A 20,651-nucleotide genomic window follows, 5' to 3' on the forward strand; every position below is an offset into this window, starting at 1 on the left:
GTTTAAGAGCCGGTTTAAGTCCCTTGTTCGCCATCGGAATTTTACTTTCAGGTTAGTATTACAATAAAAGGACAACACCCACTGTTAACATTTAAAGAAAATGTAATTCTTTCAGTTTACACTCTGTCTTGCTTTTTTATACTCTTGTGCTGTTCCATCATTTCAGACTTGATGACACACTGAATCTTACCAACGTTGCATTTGCGGAGATTGGGGAGGACAGGTGGAGAAATGGTTGTGATCACGTTGAGAAGGTGATAGAACAGATGAAGGAATACAATCATTACATGGTCGAACATCAGGACAGAATCGTCATTAACTTGGCAGATGACACGACTGACTCCAACGACGGAAGTAGCACTGACACAGCCAGTATAGGTTTCGCTGCTGATACCTCATGCGAAGCGAGATGAGCTGAACTTTTGTTGTTATGTATTGTTTGTGTACCTTAATATTAATTTTCTGTTTTTCTATTTTAAACAGTTATGGTAAAGAAGTTGTCGCGATCACAATGGTTTGTGTGTGCCATATTATTATAATAATTGTAACAGAAAGTAAATACGCAGCTCATTTAAACTCTATGAAGACATCTTTTCACTTAATTGAAATCTCATTGGAACAATTTAGTTATGTATGCATTTCAGTGCAATAATTATCAATGAACATCTGCCTACAGCTAGAGAGTTCTGATTGCTATTGTAACTAGAATGCGAGGTGTATGATGTCATCCTTAACATCCTTTGGAAGCTGTTGTAAAGCAAAAGTGAAAACTGTAAAAGCTGCGGAAGTCTTGCAACATGTGCCGTGTTAAGAATACTGAATATTTTAGTAATATGTGACAATCTTAGACTTTAAAGTATCCCCCCTTGACTTTCATACACTTTTAATCGTCTAATCTATTAGGTTATGTATAGTTACACAGCTCAGCCACGGCCATTCGGATCACACAACTGCGCCCCCTATGGCGTTGATTAAGATGAGAATTCAGTCCTATATCACATTGGGGTCAAGATTTTGGGCTACAGGGCGAAGTTTAAGTCCCTTGGATGTCAGGTACTGATGTCCCGCTGTGCAAACATGAGCCGTGACATTGTCGTGCTTGGTGATGTGGTGCATCACTGCTGCAAGGATAGTTTCGACTCGAAGAAGAACCTGTAACAGCCATGCGCTCAGGGCAGAAACTTGGACTATCATACATTTACCTCCTGTATTAAAAAATAAAGCGTGTAAAAGCGTTTCACAGACCTTGACTGCCGAGCATCTTTAGGCCTGTCGCCGTGTTCACCCACCGAGAAGTTAGTAGAATGCAATCCATGTTTCATCATATGTTATGCATGACGTCATATATACGCCTATATCACCACAAGCATCGTATATATGAAGCAGATTTTTGGTTATTAAGCGTTTGTCATTTTTACCCTGACTTAACAAATAAAAACCCAACGCGCGCATATTTCATGAATGTCAGCTTCGAATTCCTTTGCGGAATTATTCAGTTATGTGCAAATTTGGATATAACCTTTCTGCTTTGTAGCCGCCAGGATAGCCTTTTTTCATAAAAGTCTTCTAAATAGCCAAAATCACATTATTACACCATCGTACCACGATTTACACGTGCATTTTGTATATCAAGTAATGCAGAGAGGATTACCCTACTCATACATGTATAATCTCATACATCTCATTGCGCACGAATATATCGTGAAAATTATGATATTCGGAACGGCCCACATCAGTCCGTAACTCGGAAAAGAATCCAGTTATCGTATGTTTGCTTAACCAGGATGAATAGTGTAATAAATCAATCGTACCTCAACTATCTGCAAGATATTCTTCGATATATGATGCATATTTTTCATAAACATGTCTGAATTAAAAACTGTCGTCTCTGGTGCTTAATTCTAGAATGCGAGGCTTAAAACAATAATTTATGTCTGTACATGTTGTTTATCTTATTCCACTATAACTTCGCCCCAAAGATTGTTCTAGTTTTCTTTTCACTGCTTAGATATGTTGCTCCATTGTGTATACTGTTTAATTGATTAAAATCTGTATATAAGATTTTTTTTTTATTTTAGTTTTTACGAAATTGGAAATGTTGCATTGAAACAGTGGCAAGACTGAAGCAAAATTAATATTTTCAGCCTGGAACAACTTTTGACAAGCGGCACAGATGATGAACAACATCAGACAAGAAGTGAGTCGTATTCAAGAATTTATAAATTGACATGGACTTTACCAGAACTTTTGTCCGCAAATAATACCGATAACATAGCATTATGGTTCGTCAAGTGGTCCTTTAAAGCATAGTCAAAGGAAAACCATCTGGTGTGGAAGATATGCTTCATTTTAAGTTTTTGTTTCAGTTGTAGAATTACAAAAATGACTTTATTCATATGTCACTCATTCATTCATTCATTCATTCATTCATTCATTCAATCGCATTCATTCAGTCAAATTCATTCATGAAAATTAAGCTGGTGTTTCACAAGGCTCAGTCTTGAGACCAATATTGTTATAATTTATATTCATTTACATTGATTGATTCATTCAATCATACTCGTTCATTCAAATTTATTGATAATAAATAAGTTGTTGTTTTACAAGGCTCAGTCTTAAGACCAATATTGTTTTGATTAATAGTAATACACATTGATTCATTCATTCACTTACACCCATTCATTTAAATTTATTCATAAAGATAATTGGTGTTTCAGAAGGCTCAGTTCTGACAGGGCTTACTTTTTTCTATGCATCCGAAGTCCTGAGACCCATATTGTTTTAATTAATATTCATTCAGTCACATACCTGGTCTTCACATTACTGGTTTATATCTTGAAGCAGTTAGTTGGATACGCCGTGAGCGGCTAACCAGACTACGTTTCTCATAGCACCAACAACTGCCGCCTCGGCTCCACGTAAATGTTTGGCTCGGGCAGTCTCACATTGTTTAACGGCTTTTGCACGGGCGTGTTATTGCCTGACAAATAAAATTCATACATTAGACTCTACAAATACCAATTATTTGACAGTAGTTGATAGGTCGAAACATGGCCAGATTCAGGTAAAGTACATCAGGAACTGTCTATGTAACGTCATAACCCTTTGATGTTTCTAACAACAAGAAGCTGGCTTTCGAAAACTTTTGATGATTACCGACAATCACATGAAGATAGCTTGCAATGTTTCTGACACAGGACTAATTTTACTTAAATTATGAATTTGTGAAGGGATATATAATTTACCGACTTTCTTTGTCTTCAGGTTTTCGCGTGTCTGGATATTTTCTAGCTCCAAGGTAACACATCCAGATGTGAACGAAGTTGAAGTTTCAACTTTTGCTTGTTTACACACGCGACAGAACATCAGATTTTTGTGGGTTCATATTCTAGACAGTCTCTAATGATCGACCATTTAATATTTAAAAATGCGTGAGGGAACTAATTTCACTCTGTTTGACTTATTAACCTTAGAAACAGAAGAATTTTGAACAGATTTTTCCGAAACACGAGAAACTGAATTTTGCACAGATTTTACTGAGTTAATTTCAACGGACTGTCTATCTTCGAACGAAACAACTTCATTTGCACTGTCTTCATTTTCACGTACGCTATTCTCATTTGCAATTTGAGATCCAAAATCATCCGCTCGCTTAGCTCAATAGGGAGAGCGCCGATCTACGGATCACGGGATCGTGAGTTCGATCCTTGAGCGGGCCGTATGTTCTCCGTGAAGATTTGATAAAAGTCATTGTGTCTGAAATCATTCGTCTTCCACCTCTGATTCATTTGGGAAGTTGGTAGTTACTTGCGGAGAACAAGTTTGTACTGGTGCAAAATCCAGGAACACTGGTTAGGTTAGCTGTCCGCCGTTACATAACTCAAATACTGTTGAAAAACGGCGTTAAACCCAAAACAAACAAACAAATAAATCCAAAGACACTTAATTTCCGAAGTTTAGCATCCGATTTTATCGGAGATAGCTTACGTTTAGGACAACCCATTGTGAATTGTGGTCAAAAATGGTCGATCATTTTTGGATTGTTTTTAAATAAAACAAAATTTGAGTAATAACGCATCATGCAGTTACATTGTATTACATGAGCAACTACAATTAAATATAATAAAGCCGATCGTTCTTAAAGTCAGCGAATCTGAAGGACAGACGCATTTAACAGGGTTGTTTTTTATCGTAACTGATGGCGATTAAAGTAATCAGAGAAAATAAACAATTACAGTGTGAAAAATCAATGTTCCGGGAAGATTGGATTATCGATCACAATAGTGCCTGATCTAAATACAAAGAACAAGGGAGACTGGAAAACTAAAACATTGCAACATCTGAATTTAAAGCTACTCGCCCACAGTTTGGCACAGAATGTATATCTAAAACTGTAATATGATAAAATCGTTGAAAATAAAAGTTTGATATTGGTAAAAAGCAAGAAGGTATTTTTCTGCATTATTTCAAAAGCGTTGCAACGGCACACTACTGTTGGTTATTTATAAGAATATCTTGCAGAAATCTTTTGTCAATAGGTTTGAACCACTAGCAACTTTCAGAGTTTTCTTTTTTTTAATGGATTTCTGAGAGAAATTGTTTTTCGCCTAAATTTGTGGTTTAGTCCCTTTAAGCATTTCAATGATAAATTTTCGCAATAGAAGTTAATCCAAAATGTTCTATTTGGTATAAAGGGTAGAAGTAGATCCACTGTAAATCTGTAGCTAGTGTTTAATCTGTGTTTTAGTATTGCATTCATTTTTGTATATGTGTGCAGTCTGACAAGTGCTTTGCCTATGTGCTTGTGTATGCATTTACACGTTCGCCAATTTCCACGTGTTGGTATGTATGTCTGAGGTTTCGGTGTCGCTTCTCATGTTTCCTATTGGACACTTGACATTATTTAATATGTCGTTTTCAAAATTTCAAAATTGTAGGAACACTTTTTCTATCAGTACCTATTTTTTCCAATTTCAAAATGTGTTCAGGCTTCAGACACATTGTAGAGGGCATTTGGTATAACGTTATTTAAATCAGATCTCGCAAATTCTCTGAAATAATCATTGAACATTGTAATTCACGTTTTCTTGAGGGACTTCTATATATCTCGCATCTTTGCAAGTCAGATATTGGTATGTACACTGTATCAGAATGAAACAAAAACATTTTCCTGTAATTGTTCATTCAGAGTGAAACAAAAACATTTTTCCTGTAATTGTTCATTTATTTAATATATCAGAGATACACTGTCTGATCTATATAATGATTAGGAATTACTAGCAGGCTTTGTAAAGCATACATGTATGTGCATCAGACATTGTACTTTTCTCCTTCTGTATATATGTAGATGTATACCCCTTTTACATTCATGTTGAAAGGACACAGAAAATAATTACGAATTAGTAAATCGTAGACACATATTATAGACACAATAGTCATTTTTTAAACTTTGAACACTGATATGTGTTTTGTCTTTTAATTTTTAACAATATGTTCCTTTTCTGGATCAGCCGGTCTTCTAGACAACAGTACAACAAAGATGGCGATCGTTATAGCAACAATTGCGATTCCAATGACAGTTAAAACAACGATAAGTCCAACATTCGTTCCAAGGGCTCCGAACAATGAAAAGATCTTTTCATCTGAAACTGTAAAATACGACTGAAAAATTGAACAGCCCCAGTTATCGTCCTTTTTTTCATGTTTGGTTTAAACCATTTGTTATTAATCACAATTCATTCAAAACATACACATATATCAAAAAGGCATACAGGATTGAGTAGAAGCTGAAAGCTTATTTGAAACTCTCTCCTTTTTCGTGTTTGTAGAAAAATGTTAGAAAAATAAAACAAAATGCCTAATACAGTAGAGAGATAAAGTTGTTAAAACTGAAGTTTGTTTTGTATGTTTTCGTTAGATCGACTAGCGGAGTTCTGGGGTTAATCTTTAATCTATTAAGGCTTTTGCGCATGTTTGAAATAAGAATACAAACTTAAGTTTCAACAATCTGATATAACAATCTACATTTTTTGTTTGTTTGTTGACACCACAAAGATTTAAATAATCAAATGTTGTTTCATTAATTGATGACGAAACTCTCAGGGTATCTTTGCTAGCATAAACGCAACATTTCCTTTTTAGGCAACACTTTTACAAAAAAATTTTTTCCCTCCATAAAGCGATAGTTATAAACATCGTCTCAATGGAAGGGAAACAAGAGATACAATACGTCTTTACAAACTTCTATCGGAGTTATCACTACTTTTCAATTATAGTTTGAGGTATGATTGCAACATGTATCGGCTTTAAAACATTCATGACACAGTTTCATATACAATTTGAAACATTTATACAACTTGATGTTGACAGCCGGAGTATTACATATTTCAGAGTTTAAACCTTTAAACAAGATATAAATATAAGAAATACTTTTAAATTATTGTAAAAGTAGTTTAGTCATGCTATTGTTTTTACTGTTTACTGATATGATGCAATACTGCAATTCCTAGATCTAGACACCTTACCTTTCCTAGATCTAGACACCTTACCTTTCCTAGATCTAAACACCTTACCTCTAGACACCTTACCTTTCCTACACCTTACCTTTCCTAGATCTAGACACCTTACCTTTCCTAGATTTAGACACCTTAGATCTAGACACCTCACATTTCCTAGATCTAGACACCCAACCTTTCCTAGATCTAGACACCTCACCTTTCCTAGATCTAGACACCTCACCTTTTCTAGATCTAGACACCTTACCTTTCTTAGATCTAGACACATCTAGACACCTTACCTTTCCTAGATCTAGACACCTTACCTTTCCTAGATCTAGACACATCTAGACACCTTACCTTTCCTAGATCTAGACACCTTACCTTTCCTAGATCTAGACACCTTACCTTTCAACTTATAAGACGTGTTTGATGTAACGACTAATTTATCAGGGGTATCTGAATGGTGACCACAGCTTGGATGTAGTAATCCTCCCCATCAGAATCCTGTTTGAACGTCAATACACTCGTCATTTGTTTGACGCCATCTCCCCCGCAGTCTCCAGCGGTACAGTCAGTCGTAGAACCATTAGTGGAACCATCAGTCTGTTGTCCATCATTGTATAGAACAGGAGTTTCACCTTCCTTAAAAGACATTCAGCTACACCATTTACGTTTGTTTTAACTAAAAGGGTAGAAACAGGAAGCTGCACATATCCTTATTTGGATGAAATAAATTTCTCCATGTTTTTCAAAATGTCAAGCTAAGCAATGAAGACTCAGAAATAACCTGTATTATCTTTTTATACATCTCTGTTTTCGTTTATCTTGTAAGTTAACAAAAAGTATAAAACTTACTAATCATCGTCCTGACGTACCTATATTGTTTTACATTATAATAATGCGCAGGAAACGTGAACCAATACTACAAAAGGAATTACACAGAGCTACATGTATAGTTTTATTCTGGTACATGTATATCATCTGAAGCCGTCAAAAGATAACTGAATGAGCCGCGCCATGAGAAAACCAACACAGTGCGTTTGCGACCAGCATGGATCCAGACCAGCCGGCGCATCAGCGCAGTCTGGTCTGGATCCATGCTGGTCGCAAACGCACTATGTTGGTTTTCTCATGGCGTGCCTCAAATAAACTTCTTTATCTGATATACTCTTTGAATCAATGATTCAGATGCTTTAAAGGAAAACCAAAACAAAACAAAAATATGAAGGTAACAGCATTTTTTGCTTTTATTTAATGAGAGAAATTCTGTTGATAGGAAATGTCAAAATTGGGACAATCCTAAAATTGAAATGACCGCCTTTTGCAATGCACTAAACTAAAATTCTAATGTATATAATTAAGCCGCGCCATGAGAAAACCAACATGATGCGTTTGCGACAAGCTTGGATCCAGACCAGCCTGCGCATCCGCGCTGTCTGGTTAGGATCCATGCTGCTCGCTAACAGTTTCTCTAATTGCAATAGGCTATGAAAGCGAACAGTACGGATTCATCCTGGTCGCAAACGCACTATGTTGGTTTTAACATGGCGCGGCTCATATATATACCTGGTCTAACTGGCATTTAAAAGTTTACGGTCTCTTTATTCCGTGTAACATAAAGAGATTTGTCAACGATTTCTGTGTGGTGTAAAGAATAGTATACCTTGAAAAAATACCACTGGAACTGGACGTTTTCTGCAGGATACATACATCCTGTGGTTACTTTTATTTCTGTGCCTTCTGTTGTATTTGTGTTGTCTGTGCTGTTTGTGCCGTTTGTGATGTCTGTGCTACTTAGAACAGTAGTTCTGTTATCTGGTAGCACTGGAAGATGCAACAAAAAAGTACTGCATAACTTTCATACACATGGGCATGCAGTTTTACGTTATACATTTTATATTAGATGAATCTGAATTCCGTTAAGAGAAAAGTCTCATTTGAAATTGAGTGTATGTAGAACAATGATGTCGAATATTCAGAACTATGGATCCTAATTATCCACTTCTATTGACATTCAATACATGTTTGTGTTACATTTCTGTAACTTACTAAATCTAAAGTAAAACATTTTTTAGATAAAGCATACAATTTTGAACCGCTTGCCGGTCAATAGTCAAAACTATTACCCGAGATCTGAGGGAACGAGGGCCAATAGTTCTGACTATTGTCCTGCAAGCCAGTGATCGAATGGTTTTAAAGCATGACATCAGAAAATAATTTTCACAGTTTAAGTTTTAAATTTTTGAGTTCTTAGTCAAGTAAGTATGTGCAGAATATAGACCGGTCATATAGCCGTAACTTTGAAAAACTATCTGAATCTGTAGTTGACCTTTCTTTAATTTTTGACTTAAGTCTAGCAAAATAGAGTACTGAATACAGACAGGTCATATAACACTAACCATTGACCGCCTATTTAGATAATCAGACATGTAATAAGAGAAAATAGAGCGGATGGAATTACATAGTTTATATAAAACTACTGATTAGTGTATAACCTTTTACAGACGCTGTGAAGAATTGCGACGCAGATCCATCATTACACTCGAATTGTTTCTTGTCCTCCGAAAATGTTACTGGATTAATTGTAATGTTAAACACTCCGTTCACTCTGTCAAAGGCGAATCCATAGTTAGGATGATAAGGCGGATGTGTTCGGCAGGAGCCGGAAATACAACTCATCATGGTTGTGTTGTCAGCTTTCCAGCTCATTGTACCAGCAAAAGATTGTATTTTGCACATCAGAATAACCTGGGAACCACATTCAATACTTCCGTCCTCTCCAAGAGTATTTAAGGTAGAAATAGAAACCTCCGCGTCTGAAATTACGACATTGAGCGTACAAATTTCAAAAAGTAGTCCCGACTATATTTTGCCAAGTCTTTGTAGTCAAGTTGTGATAAGATGTAATACATGCTTGTACTATTATTAATATATCTAATTACATGCACTCGTTTTTGCGTTAACTATCATAAACAAGGTACCTCATTTTTAAATGATAATTTGCTCAGGTATCCAAACAATAACCTGTAAGTTAATGTAAATCCACGGGAAAAGCTTTACCCAATTATGAACGAAACTGAAAACTACATTCATCTAAAATAATAAGAAAGTATTGATATGAAAAGCTTTTGGAGCAATTGAACACAATCTTTACCTGACAGACTGACAAAGCATACGAACAAGATAACAAGATGTCTCCAATCCATGTTTCACTTTGCCTACAAATATATAATTACATTCATATAAATATCAACTTAGAACTAGGTTTGAACATCACGTGTTGTACTATGTATATTCTCGAAAGTTGAAACGATACATTTCTTACCATATGTACCTGTGTTTTTAATCAAATGCCGTTTGCGTATCTATTTAATAAATTTATAAGCGTAGATTTTGATTTATTATTAAAATCCATTCAAAATAACAGACCCGATATATAACTCGAGTATATACATCTTGTTATATACCTAATAAATCTTTGTTTCTGGCATGTAACACAATTACGTGACATATCGACCGAAAGTTAAGACAAGTGGGGCAGATGCAACAAATCTCTCCATAGGTTTTTAACAATATGGGATTAATATCGTTTGACATCCTGAATATATAATGCGTATTTGTGATACGGACTTAAGACGAAAAATGCGAAGCATGTAATTACATAACTTCAAACGATTCCATACTAAGGGTATATGTATGTGTGTATCAGACAGCTTGTTGGTTTTGTTTATATATTTTTGCCTTTTCAGGTGGTGCTTTAGTTATGTAATGATGGTCCCGGCCCATATTCCAACAATTAGAGACACTGATAAAGGCAAATACATGTAATAAGAAAATACCTCAAGTGAGCATTAGGTGAAATCATTGCGTTTAGTATGTATATATAAATTACCGCAATGTGAGGAATCGATTACGCGGCATCTGTATTGATGGTGCAATAGTAGTTTTCTAAAGGATGATTGATAGTTGAATATCTTACTGTTACTCATGGTTGGTAACATACGTTTTATTTACATATACACTTGAACTGAAGTTTATCACTTACATGAAATATTAATGCTCAAAACTCATAATTTATATATATGCTATAGAGCATTTTATTTGACCTGGCGGGGCGGTGTTAATTTCTGACTTATGCAAATAATGGTAATCTCAAAATCGAGCAAAAAGGTAAGAGCAATATAATTGTTTAATTCCGTTATCTTCAATAACCAACGATTTAAATTCAACATGTACTAAATACCCTACATAATAATGTAGTTGGCCGTCGTGAAACCACGCCCCGCCAGGTCAAATAGAATGCACTATACTAGGTCACATTAAAATTATAATGATTTGATGAGTAATCACGGCGTCGCCGAATCATGGTTTCATGGCGTCATCATCGGTAAGATTTTTCATCTCTGACGAACTGGACGTCCTAAGCATGCCGTTAAGCTTTCTTTTTAACATTGCCACTCTTTACTATTAATTTGCATGTAAAAGGGTTACTTGTTAGACATAATTATTTTTGCCTGTATCTTATCTTTAAAATTACTACTGCTGATTAAGACTTTCAATACCTAGAAATATTTAAAGGTTAAGCTTTCCAACGTAATTGTTGCCATAAGTTATACACATTATTTGTAAATTTTGACTGATTCCCGACACTGCATATTACAGTGGTCACGCGAAATGTCAAAATGTTAAAATGCGCGTAATATTCAGTGAAAACGTAAACTGAAAACAAAAACGCTATACTTACTGTGTATCTTCTCTAGATTTTGTTACTGCATAAATCCAAGCAACAAGTTCGGAATTATACCGACGTTTAACATCAGAAAGTATGTAAAAGTCAAGGATTTGAGTCCAGTATATTAAATACAATAGATCGCTAAAATGCCCTAAAAGTTGAATTTTCTCTTATTCTGTCCTACAAACAACATATGTATGGACATTAAGATGATGATAATATATTCACACAGTGACATATGGTAAGATATAATTATTCGTTCTTTAACATTTACTTGACATCAAGTATTGATTGGATCAAAGATATGAAAACATTATGAAAAATCTGAATCTGAATAGTTTGAATAAAAAGTAAATACATTTTGTAAATTATTACATCCACTGATACTGATATATGTATCGCCTGACCTTAAAAGGCAGTCGTGAAAAAGAGCTATATGAATGCATGAAAAATGCACTCTCCCATGGATAACACTTTACAAGTTTTTTTTCTCTCTTAATTTTGAAAGGGGACAATGTAAATGTGATACAGACTTATCAGAGCAATTCCACTATTGGAAATGCGTGTAAATTGCCAAAAGATATAAATGCTGATTTTTACAGTAACTTTCATTGTAGAAACAAAGACGACATACTGCATGCCATTTCTAAAAATGCTATGTTTGTCTAACAATGTTTTGGGCTGTTAATGATTTGCCGTGCTGTCGACACGACATGGCAGAAACGAACCACCATGTGTTTTTTATATGGTATTTTAAAACTGTTGTAAGGTAAAAGTTTGATAGAAACACCTGAAAGAGAAGTGCTTAGAGTGGGTTCGGCCGTCCCTCCGTCGTATGTCTTTCGGCAACTTTTATTGTTAACAAACTGGTGATATTATTTCTGAAACATTTTCACAAAACTACATAAACAATATCTGGCTTTAGGGTCTAAAACTAATAATAAATATTATTTTGTGCTTTTAGTTATTATATAAACAATGATATGAACATATTCAGAAGTTTTTATTTTGGATCAAATAAGCCACATTTACAAATATATCAGCATATGTAGTAGTCGATGTTCATAGAAGTCTCTAAGATAAAGCCCGAAATGTTATGTGGATAATAGCCAATATTGTAGTTTGAAATTTGGCATATGCTGTTCTAAAGGTACCTTGTATACCTGTTGTATACTGAAGAAGAATACTCATAAAATATGGTAACTAATTGCTGTAGCATACCCAAGGTAATATATTATACACATAATCAGTACCAGATATTCCTAAAATATTTTATCAAAAGGGTTAATGTTTATACCTTTGGTAAATTCTGATTTAATCAAAGTACTGAGAGGACTGATGGGGGCAATGCATTGCAGCTTCAAGACTTGATGTAACCCATTCATGTCAGGGAAGTACATGCTGGCATTATGTAATGCACTTGTGTGTGGCAAGAAATGGAGTGGTCACAACTTTAACAGTGCACAACAATAAAATTTATTAACTTTGTGTTCAATACACTTCTATATTTTGTTCAAAAGGTAAAGATAAATATCTAGTCTTGTTCAATAGCAGTTGTTCATTGACAAACAAAAACATTTCATTGCCAGGTTTGATAAAATGAAAAAGATAAAGCTATAAAATGTATTTCAATTTCTTCAATACTTCTGTTTGCACTTTATGTCCTGACATCATGTGTTCTTGAGAGTCTAACAGAAACAGGCAAACTTTGTAACACTTTATGAAATTTTGGAAAGAAAGTCAAAATATTCCAATATGTGAAAGTTTGAAGGAACAGGATTTCCTTGAACTGACATTGAAAAAATCTAGGCTATGTTTTCTAATGCGTACAATACTTATCTATTAAAAAAGTCAGGAATGTTTTGTTTTTTTTTTTTGTTACAAATAAGCATCATTTTAATAAGGAGTCGTCATTAGTTAACACACACACACCTGCAAAAAAATATTTTTATAGATCTACCTTTTTTCCATTCCAACTACTGCTAAAGTTCAGTAACTATTTTCTTAAAAATATACATGATATATGATGATATTATTACTAGTATTCATATTGTTTGTTATGTTTGTTGATCAAAATAACATTGTCTGTTTCAATTTTAGGTTATTTAATATACACCTGTATTTCAAACTATCAATATCATAATGTAAGAAATACATTAAACACTATGAAAACCGTGATTCGTCATATCAATGAACCTACCGAACTGGCGTATATAGTAAGGTTCGAGTAAATTAGGATACGAAACGCCCGTGGAAAAAGAACAAGATTTCTGGTGGTTCTGCCTTCGGATATCACCATCAGAAACCATTTGCACCCTCAGATAGATGAAATACATTAAACTGGTAACATAAATGTACATCTGCAGGAATGATTACCAAGAAAATGAGGCCAAAATATAACGGGCGCCTGTGGCAAGTTATCATCGCGGAATGGTGGATTACCTCCCATAGCAAAAATTACTCGGTCTGAGAAATGATGAAATACGTATATGTACGCGCAATTTTAACAGTATTTAGCGCACTTTTCACGTTAAACGATAATTTTCCTGCAGATAAATACCAGTTTGATCAGCGTATATGGCGTTTATTTTTTCTTCAGTCCTTTTTCAAGGATTTCCCGAACATTACAATTATGTTAAACACGTTATATACATAATGTTCTGGTCTTTAGACTAAAGAATCGGGCACATGTTCAGTTTGGGAAATGCTGTACTTTTCCAGAATAAACGCGTTTCTATTGGCCCTATTGTGAGGTCGGATTTCAGGAAAAAGTAAAAAAAAAAAATATCTCTCCTGATTTGCGGTGGCGTGGTGGTACCAATTAAAATTACTGCATGCCCGCCCGCAAGATTCTGATGCCATAACTTTTGTCAACATCTCCATGGATTCAAACCTTCCCTAGATGACATGTATATTCAGGATGCTCTCTCCAATTCACAGTACATATCCATATCGACGCAGTCTTTGCGAATGCTGCTATATCGGCGGTTTCTTTGCGTCGTCACCGGCTATTTTTTGCTATAACAGTGCCCAGGTTGGTATGGGAGGCGAAAAATCAAGCTGCCATCCATGATCATAGGTATGCTGCTCGAAATAAGTAGAGCACGGAACATATGATTGTCTTTTCAATATTTTATAGTGTTTACTTTTTAATTATCAGCGATTTTGCTCGCAACTCGATGAAATTTGTGGATGGTGTACTGACATGGAACACTAGCCCGACTTTTTCCACAGTCTTTAACCAGTCTTTGCTTTGATATCATACATATCAAGCGCACTATTTGTATTCGTTTATCAATATTCTCCCAAATAATAAAGATAATTAGGCCGAAATGTAAATGGAATTTTTCAAAACCACTTACTTTCGGTTTTGTCGTGGCATCGGCGGTCTCTCTGCATACCAGTTTTTTTTTTCCTTTTTTCTTTGTTTTTTTTTTTATGCACAGGCAGGCTCTCTGCATTATGCACAGAGAGGCTCTAGGCTAATGACTATCTGGAAACATTATAGCTTAATTAATTTGGTGTGTTTATCTGACTTTTTATAACTGCCAACCTGCTTATAGCAAAGAATCGCCGGCGCCGACGCAAGAAACCGCCGATAAAGCATATTTCGCAAAGAGTCCGCCATTATGGATATGCACCGTGCAATTGTGTATTAAATTGTAGTAACTATTTGAAATTCAATTCATTTTTATGCAACTTCTGTGGACAAGACATTTTGATTAACGATTTACAGCTGATTTCGAGATCAAAATATATAATTATACATAATAAACAATCACGAATAAGGACGGTCAGACCAAGTACATAAATATGCCTTTAAGCTTTAAAATGTTCTTAATAGTTGGTGTAAAACAGAAGTAATCTGTTCATAGTTGATTTTACGAATTCGAGAAAAAATCTACTGACGATTATTAGAGATTAGATAATAATTACAAATAATCAAACTGTCAAATTAATCCCCCCCTCCCCCACCCCTCGAACCAAATAAGTCATAAATTCAAACTGACGAATAAGTAATGAACTTTTTCTACCTATCCTATTTCAAGTAAACCACTGTTTTTTATTTTATTTTCATTATTATTATCTTTTATATAGTAATAATTTTTATAAATAACATATCTCTTGAAAATATTTTCTTAGACATGCGAAAAGTATTTCATTTTAGCACTGTATTTTCTGCAATAATATTTTAGAAATAACACCTGCACAGAAAAGATATTTTAACAGATTGCGAATCGGGATCTATAGGATGTTGCCGCATATTTATAGATTCGCCTACTGATAAACGGTACTGACCGCCGCAAACTGATAAAGTTTCTCCATACACAACAGTGTTGAGGTACGGTGATGAAAAAATCAATAATCTGGCTTATCAGTGGCGTTGCCTTAGTAGTTGCTATTTTCACGCAGAATCATGAGCGTATTGAAACTAGTTATTGGATTTCAGAATAGGTCACATGATCAAAACTAGTGTCGGTTTCAGAATCGATCACGTGATCAAATCAAGCGACTCTTTATTATTCTTACGCTTAAGAAGATCTATTTTAATTGAATGTTTCTCATTGCAGACTTGGTGCAGCCGTTCTGCGCCTGCGCGGAATTATTATCCATTGGAGCACACGGCAAAATCACTCATTTTTTTTGCATGTCCGCACGCATTTAGAGTATCAAATGCATAATATATTGACTAGAGGTTAGGGTTAGTATCACCATGGTTACAAAATATATACATTTAAGATATTTTCTTTCAAATTTAGTTAATCCGGTATATACAGGAGTCTGTAATATATCACAGGTGCACCAACTCTGTATTTAGTCACAGCCATTATAATTTATATTTATAATGCAGTTTAGTTTTCTTCACATACTATTGTTGATATAAAATGTGTAGATCTATTTAATCATATCTGGATCGAAAATATAATTGCAAAATGCAACATGAAAGTTGTTTGGTAAATACTTTGGAACTTGTTTTCTGTGTGTTGTCAGTTTGGTCATAAGCTCGACAAGAAAATTGAAAGACGGTTTGTTAAATCTGGGGGCATTGCCCCCAAAAATCAAGTCAGCTGTCAGAAGGTTTTAAAGCTTATACGTCTGTATCTTTTATGCTAGATTTTGGTAAAAAATTAAACAAGCCAAAGCAGTTAAATTTACCACATGAATCTAAACGTGCAGATTCCACAGGAGGAGGGAGTACACCCACATTTACAATTAAGTATGTTAGGGGTCTGTTAGCATTTAAACAGTGAGAAAATAATGGGACTTTAACAGGTCAGTTTTGCTGGACTCTGTTGAATACTGCTGTGATTTCATAGAAGAAGTGCATTCACTTAGCTGATAGTAGTGTGATAACTGTACTTAATGATTTAGTACACTTGTTAACTTTTCCATAAGAAGTTGTCCCCCTTAGAATGGTTACTCCAACAAAATTTCATCTGCTATTCAAGACTGTTATTACATACATCTCTATACTGAAATATAAAGAGTTGGTCCCAGAGATGTATAGGAAGATCTACGTTCATTAACTTCATCTGCCATTTTGTAGCATTTTGGAATTATCACAGCATTTCGTATTATCCGGATTACAAGGGTGTAACTGGTATCAAACAACCTATATTTTCCGTTGACCTTATACAAGCTATGCTTCAAACCAAACAAGACAAAGAATTTTTAACTACCCGATCTAGGATGAGTAAATTGATTGGGAAACCCTGCAAATATGAGCGTATGTAGCAGGCGTGCGACACTAACCATTCCACGACCCACCTGGGTCAAAATTTTAAATTATTTTCTCAAACGAAATGTTTATAATTTATAATAAAAAAGTGGAAACATCAAAGGCCGTTCAACACAAACACACACGCACACACACACACAAACACACACGCACACGCACACGCACACACATGGAAAGTAGTTGAAATACATGCTACCATTTACGCCCGCTAGCGCCAGGTTGAGTAGGGTCTAGTTATTCGAAACATTAACCGGCTGTTAAACTAACCCCCAGTGAAATTTTGAATCAAAATTATATAATATTCTTGGCGGAACACACTTGTATGGTTGATTTAAGCATTCATTATCCTTACCTCAAACAGAAGTTTTTCTACGTGTTTTAAGATGTTGAAATATTACGCTAAAAGTCAATCGACCGTTAGCTTAATCGCCTGTTAAAGTTTCGAACAAGTGGGTCCAGAATTCGAACAAGTGGGTCCAGAACTCTAAATTTGCACGTTATAAGTACGAAAGTACAAATTAAAGGGGCAGTTTCCTGGTACAAACAGATTTTGATATATTTTTGCTAACAGTTAGCCTTATGAAATGGCCTTACATCCCATAAGTAGTTAGCCAATCGGAGCTTTAGTTTTGAGAGAATTATGTCTTAAGTGTGGGTGGGGTAATTCCATACTTGTCCTGCCTTACATAACAAATAGGTGAATTTCGATGTTTTTATATCAGCTGAACTAAACGTAAAGGGGTATAACGCGTACACTATAAACACATACTGACATGTTGTAGGACATTTGATTCTGCAGCATACCTTTACAAAAATATGCCACTTCATACGCACTTTGTAGAATCTTATACATTTTGCATCTACCATCTTTGCGGAAAACCACAACATTATTTGATACAAGAAGAGAGACAAATCCCATTTATTGAGAATACTTGTTAATGACTAGACATTGCAGGATTATGGGGATTTTTCTGTGCTTTGCCTATGAAGTGACTTATTTGCCCTTGACTGCAGAAAAAGACATGAGAACAATGCAGAAAATGCCAAACTTTCTTATTTCACAATTTCAATTATTTTTATGTGTAAAAGTAACCACTGCTTAATGAAATGTACTGTACTTGACTCTTAAAATCATATTTTAATTCTTTTAATTCTCAGTTGCTATTAATTTGATATTGTCATACAGCCTTTACACTCTCTTAGCGTTGCTGTACTGGTGAAAGCAATGGGGAAAAGATACATACTTTGCAATTAAATATAAGAGCCTGGTGTATATTTACTCCTTGTGTTATGTTTTCTGTTTCAACTTTCTGATATTTCATCGTCTTTATGTTATTCTGCATAACCATCACGTGAGGAGTTATGCACTTTCGGTACCCCATACCTCAGATGCATAATGTCAAAGCTATCATGAGTTTGTCATGTGTATTGGAATGGCTTTAATTTTGCTGGAAGCATTTAAAAAACTTAAATAATAAGTAATAATAATGCCTGTTTTTATAAATATGTTAGTTCTCTGTTTTGGCGAAAGCTTTGTCATATTGGCAGATTTATATCTATGTCTGTCTTTTTGACACACAAGGCACTTCACAGAAGAAGGGGATGATGGTGGATCTAGTTCTGAAGTGCTGACATTTCTATTTGATTGCCGTTCCCTTAAGATGGAGTTAGGCAAGGAGGAAGCTTGAATACCGTACCATTTATCACAAAGGAAATTACCCTCACTAACTTTTGATTTTGATATTGAAGGTTAAACACAAATATCATGTTCATTCAATCTTCTTAGTCGGGACAAACGCCCATATCTGACTTTACAGCCTCTGCAGATTTTGCCTCTTGAGTTTGCCACATCATATTGAAAACAAAATGTATATAAATATAAACTTGTTATTATATATGCAGAACAATAACCTCCTAGGTTTTATATTCAATTCTTTGAATTAAAGTATTAACAGTGCATAACTACAATATATAATATACCAGAACATATACGGTAATGATTTACATAGCATGTGTTATGCAAAATAAAAAAAAAAACTTGCATAATTCATTAAATATTGGTGCAAAAGTTATGCACCTGTTGTCATATGATGTGGGTGACGATGTGGAACAACTACTTAAAGTTTGAATTAAATATGCATTTCATAATAACTCAGCTATAGTGAAATGCATCAAAATTAACCTTAAATTCTAAGTAACAGGGGGCTTAATTCATGCTTGTGTCATATGATGTGGGTAATGACGTGGAACAATTATTTTAAGTTTAAATCAGATCCATGCAGTAATAACAGAGATAGAGTGAAAGTGCATCAAAACTTTAACCTGAAATTCTAAGTAAAAAGGGGGAACAATTTATGAAAAATTTGTGCCAGAGTTATGCACCTTGTGTCATATGATGTGGATGATGATGTTGAACAACTACTTTAAGTTTGAATCAAATCAATTCAGTAATAATAGAGTTAGAGTGAAAGTTCATCAAAACTTTAACCTGACATTCTAAGTATAAATGGGGAATAATTCATGAAAAAAAAATTGTGCCAGAGTTATGCATCTTGCTTCATATGATGTGGGTGATGATGCTGAACAACTGTTTAAAGTTCCAATCCCAGATGACGTTCCATTCAGACCAATAGTCGGTGAACCTAATAGTGTTACGCAGAGACTCGGTCATTTTCTTGATATTATACTAAAACCATTTTGTGAAGAGGTCCCAAGTTTCATCAGAGACGACTTAGACTTTCTTAACTATTTACCAGAACAGGTCGAAGAGAATTCAACACTCGTAACCTTTGATGTAATAAGCTTATACACAAATATCCCACATGACCTTGGATTGGAAGCGGTTCGTTTTTGGATAGAAAAAATACCAGGAAAAAAAGAGACACGTTTTAAAATAGCCTTCATTCTTAAATCTCTTCAAATTATACTACAGAACAACGTTTTTTATTTTGACGGTAGATTCTACGTCCAGAAAAAGGGCACAGCAATGGGTACGAAGGTCGCTCCAACTTACGCAACATTAGTACTTGGATACTTAGAGGAAACACTTTACAACAATATAAAACATAGATACAGGTCTGAATTTTCCAGTTACTTACGCCTTAACTGGAAGCGATTTCTGGATGATTGTTTCTTAATTCTGAACAAGAAAATTAACGCATTAGAATTCTTACACGAACTTAATAAGTTACATCCAAGTATACAGTTCACATGCAGCGAGAATGATGTTATCATGCCGTTCTTAGATATTCTTGTTAAAACATCTGGAAATAGTATAACGACGGACCTGTACTGTAAATCTACTGACACACATAACTACTTAAACTTTAATTCCAGCCACCCTAAACATACTAAGGTTAATATACCGTTTGACTTAGCTTCAAGAATAATCACTATAGTGAAAGATAAACAGTTACAAGAAATACGACTTTCAGAATTAAAGTTACAATTATTGAAACAAAACTATCCGGAAGAAATTATTAAGCACGGAATATCAAAGGCGAAATCAAAAGGACCTATAGCAACGAATGATCGCGAAATCAAACATCGGATTATAATGTCATTCTATTTGTAACAACTTTTAACCCACGTAATAAGAACATGTCGCCGGCAATACAAACATGCAAAGCAATGCTACAGAACAGTGACAGGATGAAAAGTGTTTTGCAACAGAAAAGAATAG

General features: G+C 34.8%; 1 protein-coding gene across 2 annotated transcripts; it reads right to left on the reverse strand.

The window, feature by feature from the left end:
* Positions 1–4,150: 4,150 nt before the first annotated feature.
* On the reverse strand, positions 4,151–11,454 carry LOC123527291 (uncharacterized). Of its 2 annotated transcripts, none has more exons than XM_045306661.2 (6): positions 11,242–11,454; positions 9,652–9,715; positions 8,993–9,313; positions 8,161–8,321; positions 6,903–7,139; positions 4,151–5,648 (listed from the first exon to the last, which is right to left on the reverse strand). In XM_045306661.2, exons 2-5 carry the CDS (start codon positions 9,701–9,703, stop codon positions 6,936–6,938), a joined length of 738 nt encoding a protein of 245 aa, XP_045162596.2. In that variant the 5' UTR covers positions 9,704–9,715; positions 11,242–11,454; the 3' UTR covers positions 4,151–5,648; positions 6,903–6,935. The 2 variants fall into 2 exon arrangements, with proteins under 2 accessions (XP_045162596.2, XP_045162598.2); XM_045306663.2 differs by lacking the exon at positions 11,242–11,454 and adding an exon at positions 9,965–9,984.
* Positions 11,455–20,651: the final 9,197 nt, after the last annotated feature.

This window comes from Mercenaria mercenaria, chromosome 14 (genome assembly GCF_021730395.1).
Source record: "Mercenaria mercenaria strain notata chromosome 14, MADL_Memer_1, whole genome shotgun sequence".
Classification (NCBI taxonomy): domain Eukaryota; kingdom Metazoa; phylum Mollusca; class Bivalvia; order Venerida; family Veneridae; genus Mercenaria; species Mercenaria mercenaria.

What these genes read in the sequence shown, in the direction of transcription:
- LOC123527291 (XM_045306661.2), bottom strand. Translation starts at nt 9,703, where the DNA reads ATGGATTGGAGACATCTTGTTATCTTGTTCGTATGCTTTGTCAGTCTG. An exon ending in ATGCTTTGTCAGTCTGTCAG is followed by an intron (nt 9,314 to 9,651) that starts GTAAAGATTGTG and finishes TCGTAATTTCAG; the next exon opens with ACGCGGAGGTTTCTATTTCT. An exon ending in CTTCACAGCGTCTGTAAAAG is followed by an intron (nt 8,322 to 8,992) that starts GTTATACACTAA and finishes TGCATCTTCCAG; the next exon opens with TGCTACCAGATAACAGAACT.